The sequence below is a fragment of the Nothobranchius furzeri genome, chromosome 13 (genome assembly GCF_043380555.1).
Source record: "Nothobranchius furzeri strain GRZ-AD chromosome 13, NfurGRZ-RIMD1, whole genome shotgun sequence".
Taxonomy (NCBI): domain Eukaryota; kingdom Metazoa; phylum Chordata; class Actinopteri; order Cyprinodontiformes; family Nothobranchiidae; genus Nothobranchius; species Nothobranchius furzeri.
This window is the reverse complement of record NC_091753.1, coordinates 58,364,204-58,383,060: the sequence shown is the minus strand read 5'-3', so window position 1 is coordinate 58,383,060 and position 18,857 is coordinate 58,364,204. Positions and strand designations below refer to the sequence as shown.

The following is an 18,857-nucleotide window of genomic DNA, read 5'->3' as shown; positions in this document are numbered from 1 at the left end:
CATCACGGGCCTTCCGAGTTCTGATCGTGACAGAGAGGAGACAATCATGACCGTTCGTTTAAAACTCATCAAAATGACAACAAACATGTTCTGCTGCTGCTGCAGGAAATAAAACCCGGTGCCCCCTTCACTAGTTTATCACTGTAAGGGACGTGTTCGTTCTTGTTCTTTTTATCCATCCTCGCGCCTCAACTACAGCTGCGGCTTCCCTTAGCAACGTGAATCATGCACCCAAAATGGCGCTACGGGGGTGTGGTTGACATGCAGGTCACGTGTCTGACAGAGACCGACTGCAGGAGATCTCGTTCCAGCAGAACGAGCTAACGTCACGAGCGCACACGCCACTCTGCCGTTACACGTCCGCATGCTCATGCACGTAGCTTACACTGTCGCTTCTTCTACTCTCGTATACTCCCATCACTAGTTGTTCACATCGCTTCCTGGGTGTGTTTTCATTGGTGGATAGCAGACGAGAGTCGTAGGTCTTTAAGCAGTGCTTGAAGACCGTGGGAGGCTGACTTTGGTCATGAGGCTGCTCAGGAAGCTGTTGCAGACCCTCGCGTTCACTATTGGTCGTGATTCTGCTCACGACGAGGGTTTTGTCGAGGACGGCCAACAAACGCGCAGCGTGGTCCTGGCTTTAGTCATCTAAACGGAGTGTGGAGTTTCCTTACACCCTGAAACCAGTCAGCAAAGGTCTCCAGCTCCATCCTTCTGGATCAGACTCCTGGGACGTCCCGTAGCATGCTGAAGAGATGTGGAGAAACCTCAACATGCCCCGATAGGAGCAGGAGTGTGGAAGGAGAGAGGGAAGCCAGCGGTGCTTTCCGACGATGAAGATGATGGTGATGGTACTGAGGATGATGATGCTGAGCAGGAAGGACAGCATGAAGGCGATATGAAGAGGCGGTCTGGTAAAGAAGATGACATTAGACGACTGGATTCTGACGGAGTGAGAGAAAAAAGCACAAACAAGCACGAAGAGTTGTGGGAGAGGAAAGCTGATGCCTCATCACCTCAGCAGAATGTGATCAGCTGTCATTTCCTCCACCCCCCACCCACCCCCCACCCACCCCTCTGCACATCTCTGCATCGGCTGAGTCAAAGAAACTCTTATTCACAGCACTGCAGCAGTTTATCCATCATTCATCAACGTCTGCATCCACCTTTCCTCTCCACCCCCTTTCTCCTTTCAATCTCTCCTTCAGGACCAGGCGGAGCAGTAATTAGGAAGCAAATGCACACGTGCATCTTCAAATGGGCACAACCACATGGAGCCTTTTGAGTTGCCACACAAACATCCACTCCTGGAGCGAGACGGAGGGGAAAAAGGGAGCAGAAGAGAATATTAACGGAGGAAGAATCGATAACTTCATTTCCTGCTGCTGACAGAGGTTGATCTCGCCTCGCACCCGTAATCCTCGGAGTGAATGCGGACTCCTGTGCAAGAGAGTCAGTGAAAGCGGTGAAGGATAAAGCTGGCCAGGTTGTTCTTGCCCTGGGGCAGAGATGAGAAAAACAGCTCCGAGAAGCATCAACATCCAAAAGACTCACTGATAGAAAGAGTCCACGTGTGTGTGTGTGTGTGTGTGTGTGTGTGTGTGTGTGTGTGCGTGTGTGTGTGTGTGTGTGTGTGTGTGCGTGTGTTTAAACTGTTCTGATTCTTCCATCTTCAACATTATTTTCTGCCAGTGCAGAAAGACAGATTATAACCGTTCTGTTGGACAAACGCCAGTAACACACCACTCTGTGTGCTTAGAGAAGCTTTGATTTCACCTCAGAAACCAAAAGTTATCCATCTAAACTGTTTGATCGTTTCTGTTTTTCATCTCCATCTTAACCACCGCTTGATTTTCTCCTTCACCACCCATCCAAAGTCAGAGGACATTCCTCTTCCTTTCCTGGTCACCGCTTCTGTCATGATCCGCCCCGGCCTCCCTGACTGTGTCTCTCCTGCCCTGATTAGCCTAATTGTTCTCACCTGTCCCTGATTGCTCTGCCCATGTGTTCCTGATTCCCTTGTGTATTTATACCTCCCTCCGTGTTGCTGTCTTTTGTCGGTTCATTGTCGTTTGTGCATGTTCGTTCGTCCTGTTGCTCCCGTCCTACAATAAACATCTTTTTATTTTTTCATCCGTCTGCTTGCTCTTCTGCCTCCGGAAACCCACCACCACACATGGTCTGCCACCTCCACCCGCAGAACATGACAGCTTCTTCCTAAAAGGGTTGGAAAGTTTTTGCCTGACTGGGAACGAATGACGATCTGATCAACGGGCGGGATCGGCGCTGCGTCTGCCACGATGCGGGCGTCACCGGTCTGTTGTGGTGAAGAGAGAGCCGAGCCAATCTATCAGCAAGTATACGCGTGTGTGTTTTGAACAGTTCTACGTGCCTCTTCACTAGCGCGACGTCTGGAAAAGGACAAATAAAACAAAAATGACCATCAGCAGCGGTAGAAAAACCCTCCCTCCCCTTCCTGTCGGGGTGGATTTGCAGGTTTTTACCTGTTTTTATGGTAGCTCTGCTAGAACCTCACAACCAAGTATTACACTCACCACGTTTCACATCCAAACACAGACGATACCAAAGTAGTCTGCATTTCCACCTGGAAACCTCAGGTTCTCCTACTGGTGTGATTCCTCCCCGCCTCTTTGAGGAGGTTTTTCCCTCCGTGGGTCCTTGGGCTCTTACCATGGTAAACAGCAGCCTTTCATCTGGTGTGGTTCCAGAATCTGGGAAACATGCTGCTGTTCAGCCACTTCTTAAGAAGCCCAGTCTTGACCCCTCTACTGTGTCTAATTATAGGCCTACAGGGAGTGCAGGATTATTAGGCAAGTTGTATTTTTGAGGAATAATTTTATTATTGAGCATGTTCTCAATGAACCCAAACCCTCATTAATATCAAAGCTGAATGTTTTTGGAAGTAGTTTGTTTGTAGTTTTAGCTATTTTAGGGGGATATCTGTGTGTGCAGGTGACTATTACTGTGCATCATTATTAGTCAACTTAACAAAAAACAAATATATACCCATTTCAATTATTTATTTTTACCAGTGAAACCAACATAACATCTCCACATTCCCAAATATACATTTCTGACATTCAAAATCAATACAAAAACAAATCAGCCACCAATATAGACACCTTTCTTTGCAAGGACACTCAAAAACCATCACCCACAACTCTACAGCCAACGCAAGGCAAGCTAACGTTAGCGCTTTAGCTAAAATGCGTGATCCGAGGATTTGGGTTGAGGGAGAATGCAACGAGTCGCTATATAAAGCAGCCGCAGCGCCGCTACCTGCATATAAACCGTGTCGCGGACACCGCCATGTTGAAATGACGCTATGCATTACGGGGCTCCCAGGGACAGATAAGAGTTGGTCTCTCTCCGAGAATAATTATGAATTTAACAACGATTACTGCCTGATGACATTTTCCCACATCTGCAAAGCTCACTGGAAGGACACAAACCGAGGACAATATTTTCCTGATACAGGGTTTATTACTCAAGTAAGGGTAAAAAAGTATCTGATTAGAAGGCTACTTGAGTACTGAGTATCATCTGGTCTAATACTTTTAAAATGATGACATCAAACAGACATAAAATAAGAAGTTATGGGCAGATATCGGTATTTTAAAGACTAAAGGGGAAAAATGTAAACAAATAAACAACATAATTACAAAATAACAAATTTTAGGCTAAATTTAGACACAAATTGAGGACAATATTTCCTGATATACAGGGTTTATGTAGTTGTCTGAAAATGTAACGCGTTTAAAAAAATGCCGGGATAATTTCGGTCACAATAACCGTGAGGTTGAATTTTCACACCGTGACAACCCTAGTGTGTCATGTCCTCTAGCAAACCCAGAAATGAGAGGTTGGACCTTTAGGTGACAAGAAGGCAGCAGAAGGACCGCGGCGAAAGAGGAAATCTCAGCTTCCATCCAGCGTGTTCCGGTGAAGTGTTGCAGGGAGGGTTGAAACACACACATTCACACCCTGGTGGTGATGAGCTACGATGCAGCCACAGCTGCCCTGGGGCACGCTGACAGAGGCGAGGCACTACCGCTCCCTCCGAACCCCACCAGCAGACTCCTGTGCCACCTTCGGCCTTGTTAGGGAACCAGAAATTCATTTTGAAGTATCCGGATGATTTAATCATCCAGAACGGCCCTTTCAGGCCCTCTCCACCCGAGAGTCAGATGTGGCCGCTGGTCCGGGTTAAAATGAGAATAAAGGCTTTTGGATATTTTTTTAACCGTCGTCTGTCAAACAGGAGAAGGCTACTTAATAACACTCTGTTGTGCATTCTGGGTGAGGTTGCTAGGTGACAGAAGAGCCCAAATGGCTGGTGAGAGCATCCAGTGGTCAATCAGAACCGTGGGCTGACAGAAAATCTGCACTCAAGCCTTCAGCGTGTTCTGAAAGTCACATTTGGTGATTAGGAGTTGTTGGGTTGGAGGCTCAGAAGGAAGTTTTACAATCACGGTGAGTTTTACGCTCCTGGATGGTCGCACTCGCTCGCATAACCACTAGAATTTATTGTTAATGTAAAATTCAACAAGTGCTGCGGAGACGGTTTTTCATCCGGAACGCGTTGCAGCAGAACATTTATCTCAATGCTCCGTCGGACACTCGTGAAACTTCACAAACTTCCGTTACCTCCGACTTTGCAGTCCCAGATGCGCTTCCGAATCGGCGCCTTTTCACATTTTAATGGCCTTTTAGTTGCTGCTCTTGTTTCCCTGCAGGATTCTCCCGTTTCTTTTCTTTTTCCCCAGTCGGCCACAAGCCGCCTGCTGTCATGAGCCAGGGTTCTGTTTGAACGCGGGCTGGATCAGAATCAAAACCGAACAGATCAAACAGCAGATTACCACTAATATTCATGATGGCGGCATCAAACGTCTGTTTAAATAAAGTCCTGGAGCCGGTCCGATCGGCGTGTCGTCTGAAGCAACGTCGTGTTTGTGTGAATCTGCAGGTGAACGAGCGGTTCTTCACAGAAGCAGACTAAACGCGTCTGAAACAGCACATAATGCATTTTTACACAAAGATTAACTAAAGAAGAAGTCAATCGTTCTTAAGCCTTTAGGCTGTTTTCTACCTGCTGCCACAGATAATTTCTATTTATCTAATTAAAGCTAACAAGTACAGAGCACGAGCCCTCGCTGTGATAGGACAAAAGTCCCAGCTGACATCGTTAACTTTGGACTGAGACGGACGTGAAAAAAGGTGATTTAAGGATAAAGTGATGAGAACATCAGAGATGGGCCAATACGGAGACGCTGATGCGTGCTTTTACCACCAGTAGGATAGACTACTGTAATGCCCTGCTTTCTGCTCTTCCCAAAAAGAGGATCTAAGGTTTACAACTTCTACAAAATTCGGCAGCACGTGTCCTGATGAACAGGAGGCGGGAGCACATGACACCAGTTTTAGAATCATTGCATCGGCTCCCCGTATGTTTCAGGATCCATTTTAAGGTTCTTCTAACGGTTTTTAAGTGTCTTAATGGTCTTGGGCCTTCTTATCTATCAGAACTGCTTTTACCATATGAACCCTCGCGGACTCTGCGCTCCTCTGGCAGGCGTCTCCTGGTCATCCCTAAAGTTAGGACACACACTCACGGCGAGGCGTCCTTCCAGTGTTATGGCCCTCGCCTCTGGAACGAGCTGCCGGAGGACCTCAGGGCCGCAGAGAACGTTCATGTTTTTAAGTCCAGACTCAAGACCCGCCTCTTTAGGTTAGCTTTTATCTAAATATTTACTACAGTTTTATTCCTTGTTTTACATGATGATATGTTATTACTTGCTTTGCATGTTCAATATGATTATATTTTAGCACAGTTTTATTATTTAAATTATTATTTTACTGTATATATGATTTTATTTATTACTTATTTTCTAATTTTTGTCATTTATATTAGCTCTTATATTACATTTTTACTCATTTTAATCCAGTGTTTCCTCTGTGGGGGCCCTCTGCCCCGGGAGCGGTGGTCGACTGTAGCTTCCTGGGCGCTCTATAGGTGGGGGTCTCTGCTCCCCCTCCACTGAGCGCCCTGACTTAGTGTGGAAGACCTGATGCTGCCGGGGCAGACGGCTCCTCTGATGGCATTTCCTTGCGTTACCGTACTTGGCTCATCTGGACTCAGCCAAATATAATTTTTACTTGTGTGTGTGTGTGTGTGTGTGTGTGTGTGCGTGCGTGCGTGCGCTTGCATACGTCTGTTAATGTTTTTAACCTGTTATGGGAATCTGGGGTCATTTTGTAAAGCACTTTGTTTGAAAAGCGCTTTATAAATAAATTTGATTGATTGATTGATGAAACTCTTTGTATTAAATGGCGTATTTCTGGTTTTTAGCTTTCCAGCCATGCTGCGTCCATCTTACCTGTAGATGAGTATGTCGTCCGTGGAGCTGTTGTACTGGATCTGGTACATTCGGACTCCAGGAATGTGGTTCTGAGGCGGCCACCTGATGGTGGCGGAGCTGGAGGTCAGGTCCGACACGCTGACCCTCTGCTGGTCGGACCGCGGCTGGCCCCCGCTCACGTTGGATTTGATGGAGGTGGGGATGTCCGACGGTCCCGGGTCTGGGTCCAGTTTGGGGTCAAAGTGCGGGGACGGGTTAACGACCAACTCCACCGGAGCCGTGGCCTCGCCCGCTGCGTTGGAGGCTATGCAGGTGAACTTTCCAGAATCCTTCAAAACACAGGAAGTCAAAACATTTATCAGAGGAATTTAGGGAGATAAATAAGAGTCTTGTTAGTTTGCACATAAAACTGATATCTGAGACAAGAACAAATATTTTCTGTCCTGGGAAAGAGGAACAATGAGAAAAACAAGACGTTTGGAGCAGGGGCGGCGTTAGGCCCGGCTACTTGGGCTCAAGCCCCGGATGTTTTATGAAAAGCCCCGGATCTAAATCGCGGAAGTAGCATGCAGTACCAAAGTCCAACAGAGAGGGCGCAGCTGGCAGTAGTTTGTATACAGCCTGCCTGAGCCTCCACCACTGAAGAAGAAGCCCTTCAGCATCCGGCTTCTTCTACACTCTCTGCCTGAAACGCATGAGTGAAGATGGACATAAGGACGTTTTTTAGACCAAAAGTACGGCGACAGAACCCCAGCTTTGATGAGACTGGTGCTGACTCAGGTTTGTGAGTCTTATTTGAAAATATTTGTTGTGCTGCTGGTTTGCCTAAAGTTAGCTTACTATCAGGTAAAGTTGTTGGAGAAAGAACGGGAATATTTACTATCATCTCACACTAAACACTAACAGGAACAATACTCTGCCCTGAATATGCTGAATATGTAGCTTCGGATTAAAAATTATGTGGTACAAGTCATATACAGATGATATTGACTAGTGCGTGTGAGTGCGCGCGCGTGTTAAGCCCCGGATCTTCTTCAGTCCTAAATCCGCCCCTGGTTTGGAGCCGAAGTGCTTTGGTGACCTGTTCAGATGTCAGGCTGAGCAGGTCACGGTGACTCGGACAGAAGTGGTCGGGAATCGTGTTGTTTCTAAAAGCCTGCAGCTGTTTAAACATTTAAAAACATTCACCAATTCTGAAATCTCTCCACTGGTTGCCCGTGCAGTTCAGGATAAACTTCAAAATTATGCTTCTCACTTACAAATCCTTGAACCATCAAGCTCCTCCATATCTGTGTGAACTTGTCCATTACTACAACCCGCCGTGTGCTCTCAGGTCTGAAGATGAGCTCCTCCTAGCTGTTCCCAATGCACGTTTAAAAAGCCGTGGAGAGAGGGCTTTCTCTGTCTGTGTACCGAAGCTGTGGAACGCATTACCACTGCTAGTGAGGCTAGCACCAACAGCTAGCATTTTTAAATCACGCCTGAAAACTCACTACTTCAACCTAGCTTATACAACATAATTATGAACCTCACTCACATCTGCACTGTTTAAAAATGGACTTCACAATTATCGACTTCCGTACTATTGTGGTTCTTTTTAAAATGTTCTTTCTAATTTTTTTATTCACCCTGTGTCTCATTGATTTTTAGCTGTTATTTTTGGGAATTTCCTTTTTATCTTTTATCTGTGTTCGACATGTTTGTATAACGCCTGTTTAATTAACCAACATTTGTAGTGTACAGCGCCTTGTTTGGTTGTAATGCCTTGTGAATGCGCTTTATAAATAAAATTGGATTGGATTGGAACATTTAGATGCATCACCTAGTTGATGAAAAGTTCACGTAATGCAGTTTAACAGGAAAGTGAAGCAGATTTTTGTAGGATTGCTCTGGTGAAACCGCTGATTTCTGAGAATGTTTATTATTGTTTAAATGTAACTAATCAAAGAAATCTTCATCAGACTAAAAGTTCTGCTTAAGTTTTAAAAGAAAGTCTGAAAACTGGTGGAACACAGAAAAGCGGACGTCCACACGCGTCCTTGAACACGTCTACCTTGACGGTTGCCTTGAGGATATCAAGGGAACCGTTCTCGTAGCAGATGGTTCTGGAGGTGTTCCCGATCAGCTTTCCATCCGGACTGACCCAGTGTGTGGAGGGCTCAGGATCTCCGATGGACTTGCAGCGCAGGCTGACCTCCTGACCCTCCATCACAAACATCTTGGACGTATGACGAGTTATCATCGGGGGTTCGCAAACAAACTCTTCCTGCAAAACAAAATCAATAATCACTTTTATCTTTGAGCTCCAGACTGGTCAAATACCCCCCCCCCCCCGATGAATATTAGATCTTTTGACAAGTATATTGGTATTCTGGTCTTAACTTGTGGAAATGTGTGGATGATGGTGTTGTGGAGGCTCACATGTTGATAAATCTGTGCTTTATTATGGAAATACACTCGGTAACACTTCATTGAGAAACACCTGAAGTCTCTGGGCGACTCCATATTAGATGCCAAGTTTCCTTCTATGGGAGCCTGTGAGGACAAAATGCTTTTGCTAATTTGGGACAAATGGTCACACATTTGTTGCCTTTTATAATTGTTGCTGTTTTACACGTTTATCTCTTCACCTGTCGCCAGTGATGAAAGGCAATCTGATGTTCTTGTTATTTTACTGGAGGCTGCGCTCCCAGGGATTTTTGACCCTAAAGGCCATCCGTTGGTACGGTCTTACTTAAACACAAAAATACAGCTTGCTTGCAACGATTCAGGTGTGTACTGCCCCCTATCTCCAGGGAAAATCCACGCTGTCAATTTAAACCAAAGAGCTTTTGTGTTGAAAAGTAATGAAAAAAACTGCTTCAGCGTTAACTTCAGCTCGTCGGCGGGTCTTTTCCAGTGAGACGGGAGCTCTTGCACATCGTTGTGTTTTTGTAACAAGTCTCCAGACTCTGCTGATGAAATAACATGTATTTGCTGCAGCGCTTCTTCACTGTTCCTGCTAAATAAACCAGATTAAATAAATGTTCACACTGTTAAGGCCAAGCACCGGGCTGAGCGTGCTTTACCCTCTTGTGGTTTAATTATCAACTGCAGCTCTGCTTTCATCTCCTGAGCAGCAGAATGTGGGAGCAGAGGCAACGGTTTCTGATCCGAATGAGTTTTATTTTCTGTAGCATCACCACCTCATTCGTTACAACCAGCAGGGACGTTTGTGTCACCGAGTCTTTGACCATCTGGCTCAGTGATGTCACAAAGGGAACATACTGCCATTTTTATTTACATGTGCAGCTCAGTAAACTAAAAGTGAACTCAAATCCTTTCGAAAGGCCTTGCTGACCATCCCCGAGCTTGCACCTGAGGTAAGAGCTTAATCTGCTGTTTTGTGGGTCAGCTTCTCTGCGTGAACGCTGTCCAGGACGGCTCAGTGTTCAAAGTCTCAGAGGTTTTATTTACATGCATCCATAAAAGCCAGCCGACAGAAAGAGACGGCCTATTTTTAGTGCATGGAACCACACGACTCCTGCTTCTGAGAGTTGTCTCTGTTTTGACACCGACCATCTGCTCGCTGATTTGTCTTTGAAAAGGAAAACTATTACGTACCTTCAGAGGGAAAACAACAGTAAGCAGCGCATCTCGCTGCAGGGCTTGACACATGAGGTGAGGTCGGGAGGGATTCAAGGCTCCCGTTATAAAATGTGGAAACTTTCAGTCTGCGAACCAACAGAGGTCGAGCTGAAGGTCCTGAAGTAAGAATTCTAGAAGAATGAAATGCTGCTCGGGATAAAAAAGACCTTTTACACTGTTTCCCATTTCACCTGACCAGGTAAAGTAGAAAGCTCCGTTTGTAAAGGAGAAATAATCCAGCAGCTTCTAGAGCCTCCGCCAGCAGCAGGATCTCTCAGTGGTTCTATTTCACTCTCACATGGTTCTGGAGGAGTCTAGGTCCATTTGTCTTCTAGTGTCCCACCACTCAGCCTGGCTCTGGTCTGGACTCTGGACCACTGCCGCGCCCTGATTCTGTTGCTGCTGTGTTCTGGACCATGGTTCAGTTTCATGACCCGGTTTGGTCTGATCTTCAGCAGCCAGACAGATGGTCTTACATCAGAGCCGTGTCCAGGACTTTTAAAATGGGGTGGCCCATGTGGGGCACTAGTTTATTCATGGGTGGCACCAATGGTTATGCTTATTTATTTATTTACACAAATCTTTATTTATTTATTTACTTTCTAGTGAATTTTTGAGTTTCACATTGCACAACCATTTTTTTCTATTCATCTTCTACTTTTGTGGTGGTTAGCAAGTCACTTCTGGTTGCATTACTGCCACCAACTGGATTTGAGTGGGACTCTAAATACTACGTATGTGAATATGAAAAAATATTAAATAATATTAATACTTTGATGCATGAATTATGAAATCTTAAACCATGATTTTTTTAAACAATTTTTTCATTCATCTTTAGGTGCAAATGAAACAAATTTCATATTTACATATTTTTTGTAACATTTAATTTACAAATAATTTATTACATGTCCACCTCAGTGGACAGCGTGCATTCTGAACATGAAATATGGTGGCTTGACTTACTGAAGTCCAAATGGAGGCGCTCAAATGCAATAAAGTCTTCAACATCTGTGCTTAATAGCAAAAATAAATAAATAACAATTTTGAGTACCTGTCCACTGTAGTGACCATTATGCATCAAAGGGTTAATACTACATGCCTAGGCTAGATAATAAGGTGAACGGTGCATGCAACCGCGCACTATTTAGGAGTTTACAACCCAAGCCTTTTGTCGACAATGTAAAGTCAATTTAAACTGGAACTTAGTGGGTTGGCACCTGGGGTGGCCAATCAGATTCTAAGGGTGGCATGTGCTGCCCCAGGCCACTCCCTGGACACGCCCCTGTCTTACATTAGACTCTATAAGACTTTAGTCTCCAGAGGAGTTCAAGATGGAATTAATGAGTCCCGCTGGATCAGAACCAGCCCAAACCATCAGCCCTCCACCACCGTGCTGACAGCTGGGATAAGCTGTTAGTGCAGGAGTGCATTATGGGTAAACATCTCCTCACTGGAACGTTGTTCCAGAGACGTTCTGGTTCATTCAGATGAGCTGCTGTGACCTTTAACCTTTAACTTGCTGACTAAAGCCTGTAGAGTCTGAAAAGGATCTCTCTGGTTTTGTTTAAATTCTCTGAACTTCTGCTCCTCATCGACTCAGTTTCAATCAAATGAGACATTTAAACTTGATTTTGATCATTCTGAAGAGTTGGTGAAGACAAAGTAAAGTGTCGTGAACCTATAACCTGTGTCTGGTAAGTTATTTTTCCTCTTTTTTCTCTTCAAGACACTCGCAGAGTACAGACGCTTCCCTCTTTCGCTCCCTTATCTTTTTTTTCCCAAGGCTCTTTGTCCTGTCTGCCCACAGAGCGCTTCTCTGCATTTCTTCTGAAAAACTATTTTTACTAACCATGGATTTGATAAACTGGTCATTCAATACGATTGATAAGATTTTTTCAACAATGAGAATGGAGCAGGGGGCTCCCACAGGCCCACAGGGGGACACACCCAGTGGGGTATATGCTGGATTCCTGGAAGGAATGGAAGATCGTATGCCTCTCCCAGCTGTCCATTGAGGATATCGAAGACGTGTGGATATTCCGTCTGATGATCACTGGATTTCTCCTGATTGGCGTGGGAGGATATCTGGTTTTCTGGAAATTTGGGAAGACGGGAGCGATTGGAGGGCGACCCGCACCCACGGAAAGCACCGTCCATGTGAAGACCTCACAGACTGGGACGTTACTCGAGGTGAATCGTAAGCTGGACAATGTTCTAGCTGCGAAACCGGTATTAGTGCGCAAAATGGATGTCATCTCGGAGAGAGTCACTGGACTGTATGGACAGGTTTAAAAACCCAAATTGGCTTCACTGAAGGACTGGAAATGATCAGTTTAAAGACTGAAGGCAGAGAGGAAAATTATCTCAGCCTGACCCAAACAAATTCTTGTTATCTGAATCTGACGCCCTGGTAGCCTTGAGCTGCAAGCAACTAAAACCCCCACGAAGGAATGCAGACAGATGCTGTGAAAACCCGACCTACCCCCCTCTGCCTTCGGATTGGTGGACTTCAGCCTGGCGAGGTCATCAGCTGGAGGAGTCAATGTGCTCTTTGCTTCCCCCAAGATCTCCCTCCCACCTGTGACTGTACAGTAGATGAGCGCCGTAGATGGCTGCTCTCGCTGGGGGAGCCCCCCACCCACCCTCGCCTTCCTATCGGAGTCTCATGTTATGTTGTGTGTTGTCTGAAGTCTGTTGCATATCTGTGAGGTGTTTTTTTGCAGAGCAAAGCTGCCCTCCCGGTGGAGGGTAACTCTGAAGTGCCTTTTTTTCCTTCCACCTGAACCAATCCTCATGTAACCCTCTAAGCTCTATTAAGGTAGCGCGACTCGGGTTGCGAATGACCACAGTCACCAATTCTTGTCATGTGTCTTGCCCATGTATGTCTGATCTCAGAATTGTGTGTACTGAAACTCAAATTTCCCTCTGGGATTAATAAAGTATTTATTGATTGATTGATTGATTATTGTAGACAGTAACTTGATCAAACCTCTCGAATCGTCCAGAAATATTTTCCCGCCAGGTCTCTGGGTGACGCGCACGTCTCCAGGTCGTCCTCTCTGGTCAGCCGTCGGAGCCACACCAGCTCACAGTTACAGTGCAGCGGGTTCCCTCCAAAGCTCAGCACCAGCGCCGTGAGAGGAGAACCCTTCATCTTGGCGTACACCGGGATCCGGAGGAACAGCGGGTCTGGAGGTATTTTCTTCAGCTTGTTGGACGTCATGTCCAGCCTGGCGGACAAAAACAGAGCTGGTGCTTAGTTATCCCGGAGAATTAAGACTCATACCTGCAGATAATCTCGTGGGATTATTTTTCTGCATGAGGCAAAAAGAGATTAAAGAACCTGCCAATATTTACAATCTCGCCCAAGATCTTGGAGAGAACAGCTGAACTTCCATCAGCCCAGCTGGAGCAGGACCATCTAGGCTGGTTTCATGTTCCCTGACCTTTAAAGTCCTTTTATTAAAAAGGGAAATGTTATTAATGTCAGATTTAACCATTTCATTTTCCTGTTTGTAAAGATAAATAGCCCACAGACGTGAAGCCACGGGGTGTAATTATGTGAAAATAAAAGCCAACATTTACTTTAAAGCCGGTCCAGACAGACAAAGTGCAGGGGAGGGGAGAAGAGAAGGGTCTGAGGGAGGAAGGAGAAACTCTGGTGACTCATTCCCTCAAAATCATATCTCAGGGTTCGGCGGTGATGTTGATGTGGATGAAGTGGGAGGCGAGAGGAGATGGGATCAGGTGGGAGGCCGTGTGAAAAGGTGAGATAGAAGGAGGGAAGGAGGAGGAAAAGAAAGGGCAAGATCAAAGGAGATAATGAGAGGAGAGCTGTAAATAGCTCAAATCAGCTCGCTTCCAGCTCAGCCCGGAGCTGAGGGAATCACAAATATCTGCAGCTGGGTTATAAATCTGAAAAGTGTTTCCATGAATGTCACAGGATGGAAATCTCTCAGCCTCTTTGTTGGGCTGCGCTTTACGGCGAGGTTCAGTCACACGGAGGAAGATGGATTCGGTCAGCTCACATTTCCTCCCTATTCAGATGCAGGAGAACCCAGCGGTCATGTGAACGTTTGGCGTTAGAGGACGCACAGAAGATCAAAACAAACAAATCTGGAAAGAGGTTAAACAAACCAAAAGATGCAGAATTAGCTCTCGCACTTTATTTAAACGTCACTGCGCTCGGAGCAGTTTGCATTTCAACTGGTCAGACCCTGTGCTTGCCCTGGGTTCATCACTTGGTAGTCATGGAAACGGGGTGAGGCAGTGAGGCGCTGATCGGAGTGGGCAGGACCAAAGCTGGTTCGGGCTAACTTCACACCAGAGGCGGAGAACGGAAAATAAATCAACCCTCCTGGTAAGTTATCCTTCCTTTTTGGTTTTTCTTCTGTTTTAATCCTCTTCCAGCAAAACATCCGTTTGTCTCTAGATCATCAGACATGTCCAAAGTGTGGCCCGGGGGCCTTGACGGCCCTCAGAGGGATCCTGCGCCTGCATGCAGTTCTAAAATAACGACATTTGTCTCTCCAGGAGAACGCTGATGTGGATAAAAGCTTTCCCACGTTTTTATTGTCAGGATTTTACCAACATGACTGATTTGCACCTACTGTATACTTTCTAGTAACAAACATTAAAATGTAAATAAAAAATTAGCATTTTTAAAATTTAAAACTTAAAAAATCACATTTTTGCAGCCTGTGAGGACTGTTAACCTCAATGTCACCAAACCGAGGTTGTTCAAAACAGCTGAGATAACGTTTCCTCAGTTTCAGCCTTCAGGAGCTGAACCATCACCTCCACCTAACCCCAACCCTGCAGGGAAGCCATACTGACCGGGCCAGTTTGTGCAGGTTGGAGAAGATTCCCTCGGGAACGCTCTCGATCAGGTTGTGGTCCAGGCTGAGGGTGTTGACGCTGACCAGCAGAGCAATGGTCTCCCAGGGGATGTCCACCAGGTTGTTATAACTCAGGTCCAAGTCCTCCAACGTCTCCAGGAAGTCCTGCGAGGGCAGCAGAGTCAGGGGCCGTGTGCATAATCACCTTTTATTCAACATCAGATGTAAAAACGTTGTTTTTAAAGTGTGGAACGACCCAGTCGTGTTATTTTTTTTAAACGATTGCATCACTGGTGAATGCTCCAACCCCGCGGGGCTCCAGCAGACTGACTAAGAGGATGAGAAACTCAGAGCTGAATGCTCTTGGTTTGGTGTTTAATTACAAACATATCTACCGATATCCTTCAAAAATGCAATAGTTTCACTGATCTGACTGATTTCCACAGTGTTACCTTTTGTTTGTACCAGATAAACGAGGCTTAAAGAGTAAGTCACCCCCAAATCAGCTTTTTTTTGCTGATAAACTATATAAATGCATGTCTGATCGTGCTGCAGACACGTGTAGTCAATAGTTTAGCACTTCAGTGCATCTTAGTTAAAATTTAAAGAGCAAGTCACCCCCTACAAGAAACTTACTCCACTCCCACTTCATGTTTGAAAAATGCAACAAATGCTGTTGCTTTGCAGACCAAGAGGGCGGAGCCGCTAACAAATACACACACACACAGGCTCACAATGGCATTATGACATCATAATGTACCAGATGACATCATAGCATACCTCTTAGCCGATAGCGGCGGCAGATTTAAATTCAAATACAGTGCAGAATTTTTCCCTGAGGACGGCGCAACGCTGACAGTTTTAGGCAGAATATTTGAATTTTAACCAAGATGCACTGAACTGCCAAATTATTGACTACATGTGTTTGTAGCACGATTATACACTCCTTTATATAGTTTATCAGCAAAAAAATGTGATTTGGGGGTGACTTGCTCTTTAAATATTCTGCCTAAAACGGTCAGTGATGCACCGTCGTCAGGTAAAAACTCAGCACTGCATTTGAATTAGAATCTGCCGACGCTATTGGCTAAGAGGTACACTATGATGTTAGATTGTACCTTATGATGTCGCAATGTTGTGAGTGTGTGTATTTGTTACTTCTCGGTCTGCTAGGCAACAGCATTTGTTGCATTTTTCAAACAGGAAGTGGGAGTTGTGTACGAATCTGGTAGGGGGTGACTTGCTCTTTAATGAAGTATTTTTTAAACTTTTACAAGGCTTGCTCTCCTGTTGTCGCTGCTTGAGTAATAAAATATGAGAGTTAAATAGGGAATAAAATGACTGCATTTAATATTATTTAATGAGGTCAAACGTTGTATTTCACCAGCAGTTTTAGGCTGTAGACACACCTGACGAGCATCCTTCGGGTTTGTGCTGCTCGTCGAGTCCGTTTAAAGTCACGTTTGTCTCTAAAAGGACTTTATTATCGCTGCAGCTGAAGAGGATCAGGCGCTAATGTGTCCATCGGTTTATTTTTAGCAGAATAATGTGGTGAAAACATGTGAGACACCTCACCTGGTGTTTTCTAAGATGACAGAAAAAGAAGAACATTTGTGTAAAAAAAAAGGGTGAAAAGTGTTTAGAAAATGAATAAAGTTTATAAACTAAAACGTTTATCATGAACGAACATTTTAGGGGTTTGTGTTATGGCATAAATCCATTCTGACACCAAACTAGAGTTAAACCGCTGTCGGTACAGGATTTGCTCGGGGTCCTTCGACTGCCGATGACGTCAAAGTACGGCAAACCCACCCGGACAAAATACACTACACATCTTTATACTGTTGGAATGAATTTAGCAGTTTCGTTATTAAAATAAGTTTGTGTTTATAATGGTATTTGTAAAATAAAACACTATATTGACCTGACCTCAGCTATCTCTCACCTAATGTATCCTCTGTAATCTCCAACCTTGGAGTAAAAATGGACCAGGCTCTGAAGATGGATGCCCAGGTCAATAACACAGTTAAATCATGTTTTTACCAACTAAGACGCATCTCAAAACTAAAGCACATCCTGAGTGTCGGTCTTCTGAAATCGGTGGTCCACACTTTTATCACTTCAAGGCTGGATTACTCTAACTCCTGCTTATACGGCATCAGTAAAGCAGCTCTTTCTAGACTTCAGCTGGTCCAGAATTCAGCAGCTAGGTTGCTGACTGGAGCTGACAGAAGACAACACATTTCTCCAATTCTGAAATCTCTCCACTGGTTGCCCGTGCAGTTCAGGATAAACTTCAAAATTATGCTTCTCACTTACAAATCCTTGAACCATCAAGCTCCTCCAATATCTGTGTGAACTTGTCCATTACTACAACCCGCCGCGTGCTCTCAGGTCTGAAGATAAGCTCCTCCTAGCTGTTCCCAATGCTCGTTTAAAAAGCCGTGGAGAGAGGGCTTTCTCTGTCTGTGCACCGAAGCTGTGGAACGCATTACCACTGCTAGTGAGGCTAGCACCAACAGCTAGCATTTTTAAATCACGCCTGAAAACTCACTACTTCAACCTAGCTTATACCACATAATTATGAACCTCACTCACATCTGCACTGTTTAAAAATGGACTCCACAATTATCGACTTCCGTATTATTGTGGTTCTTTTTAAAATGTTCTTTCTAATTTTTATTCACCCAGTGTCTTATTGATTTTTAGCTGTTATTTTTGGGAATTTCCTTTTTATCTTTTATCTGTGTTCGACATGTTTGTATAACGCCTGTTTAATTAACCAACATTTGTAGTGTACAGCGCCTTGTTTGGTTGTAATGCCTTGTGAATGCGCTTTATAAATAAAATTGGATTGGATATATTGTATTCATAATGTTGAACTCCTCTTTGAGCACATCCCTTGAAGGATCATAGGTATTAGCAACACCTGTGAAATTGTATTTGCAGGAAAGAAGTGTGTCCCGTTTATTGAAGTATTTTGTGTTTAGAGTTTTTGACGTCTTGTCCATGCGTAGTTCAGGTACGCTCATAGCTGCTAGCCAAAACTCTGGAGTTAAAAGTTTTCTGGCTTTACTAAAATACCTGTCTGTACTTATTTGATTGATGGTAGTTTTACTTTCTGTTAGTCTCCAAATGTAATCATTTGGCACGTTTCTAATTCATAATTTGTAATAATGTAATCGGCGATATTAGCATTAGCATTCCTATGGGTTTTTCCATGTATATTAGCATTGTGCTAACCACTCGCTGCCAAATTGCAGCCTTTGCGATTAGAAAATCTCCTTTTGTCACATCGCAATTTAATTGCACATGCAGTTAATCGTTCAGCCCTAATATACATGCAGCTCTATGCTAAAAGTGTATTTTCAAAGAGGTAATGATGGATTTCTTTGTAAAAGTTGTCCATCTTTCCAACAGAAAAATTTGCCTGGACCAACGTAACGTGATAACAACCTAACGTGACATAACTCCCGTAAGGTTCATGTTCAGCCAATCAACTACTTTGACGTCATCGGCAGTCGACGGACCCCGAGCCGATCTTGCACCCGAGCAGATCCTGTACCGACACCGGGTTCCTCCAACAGCCTCGTGATGTTTCCTTAATCACCGACGCCAGCTGACATTAGAGCCAGAAAAGCACAAAGAGGCAGAAATAAAAGGCCGCAGGTTGTTAATCTGCTGGAGCGCCGCTGAAATCGCTCTCACACCCAACAGAACCAGGAGGCTGTTTGAATTTCTTAATTCCTCCATTTTCATCACAGTAACTTCTCCTTTGTTGCTTTTTGAGCCAAAATTTTCTGCAACAAAAGGAGCCGTAAAAGCCGAGAGGACGAGTTTAAAGAGCAGAAAATGAGTCCTAAATGGCCTCAATTACAGCAGAAACCGGCTCAAACGCTTCCAACTATTTAAACTCCAACTCTGTTAGAGGAAACAAGCTTTTACTTAAACGATCGGTTTTGTTCTTTAGGAGAGAAGAAGTCGTTTGGATGAGAACAGGGAACAACTTCAA

The 18,857-nt window shown here is 44.7% G+C and overlaps 1 protein-coding gene across 1 annotated transcript in view; it reads right to left on the bottom strand.

The window, feature by feature from the left end:
• si:cabz01090165.1 (leucine-rich repeat and fibronectin type III domain-containing protein 1-like protein) overlaps positions 1-18,857 on the bottom strand; it is a gene marked incomplete in the record, with an annotated part of 417,649 nt that overhangs the window by 29,937 nt on the left and 368,855 nt on the right. Inside the window, 4 exon segments of the mRNA XM_070543681.1 lie at positions 6,399-6,709; positions 8,434-8,646; positions 12,997-13,237; positions 14,844-15,010. Coding sequence (XP_070399782.1) covers positions 6,399-6,709; positions 8,434-8,646; positions 12,997-13,237; positions 14,844-15,010 — 932 coding nt within the window.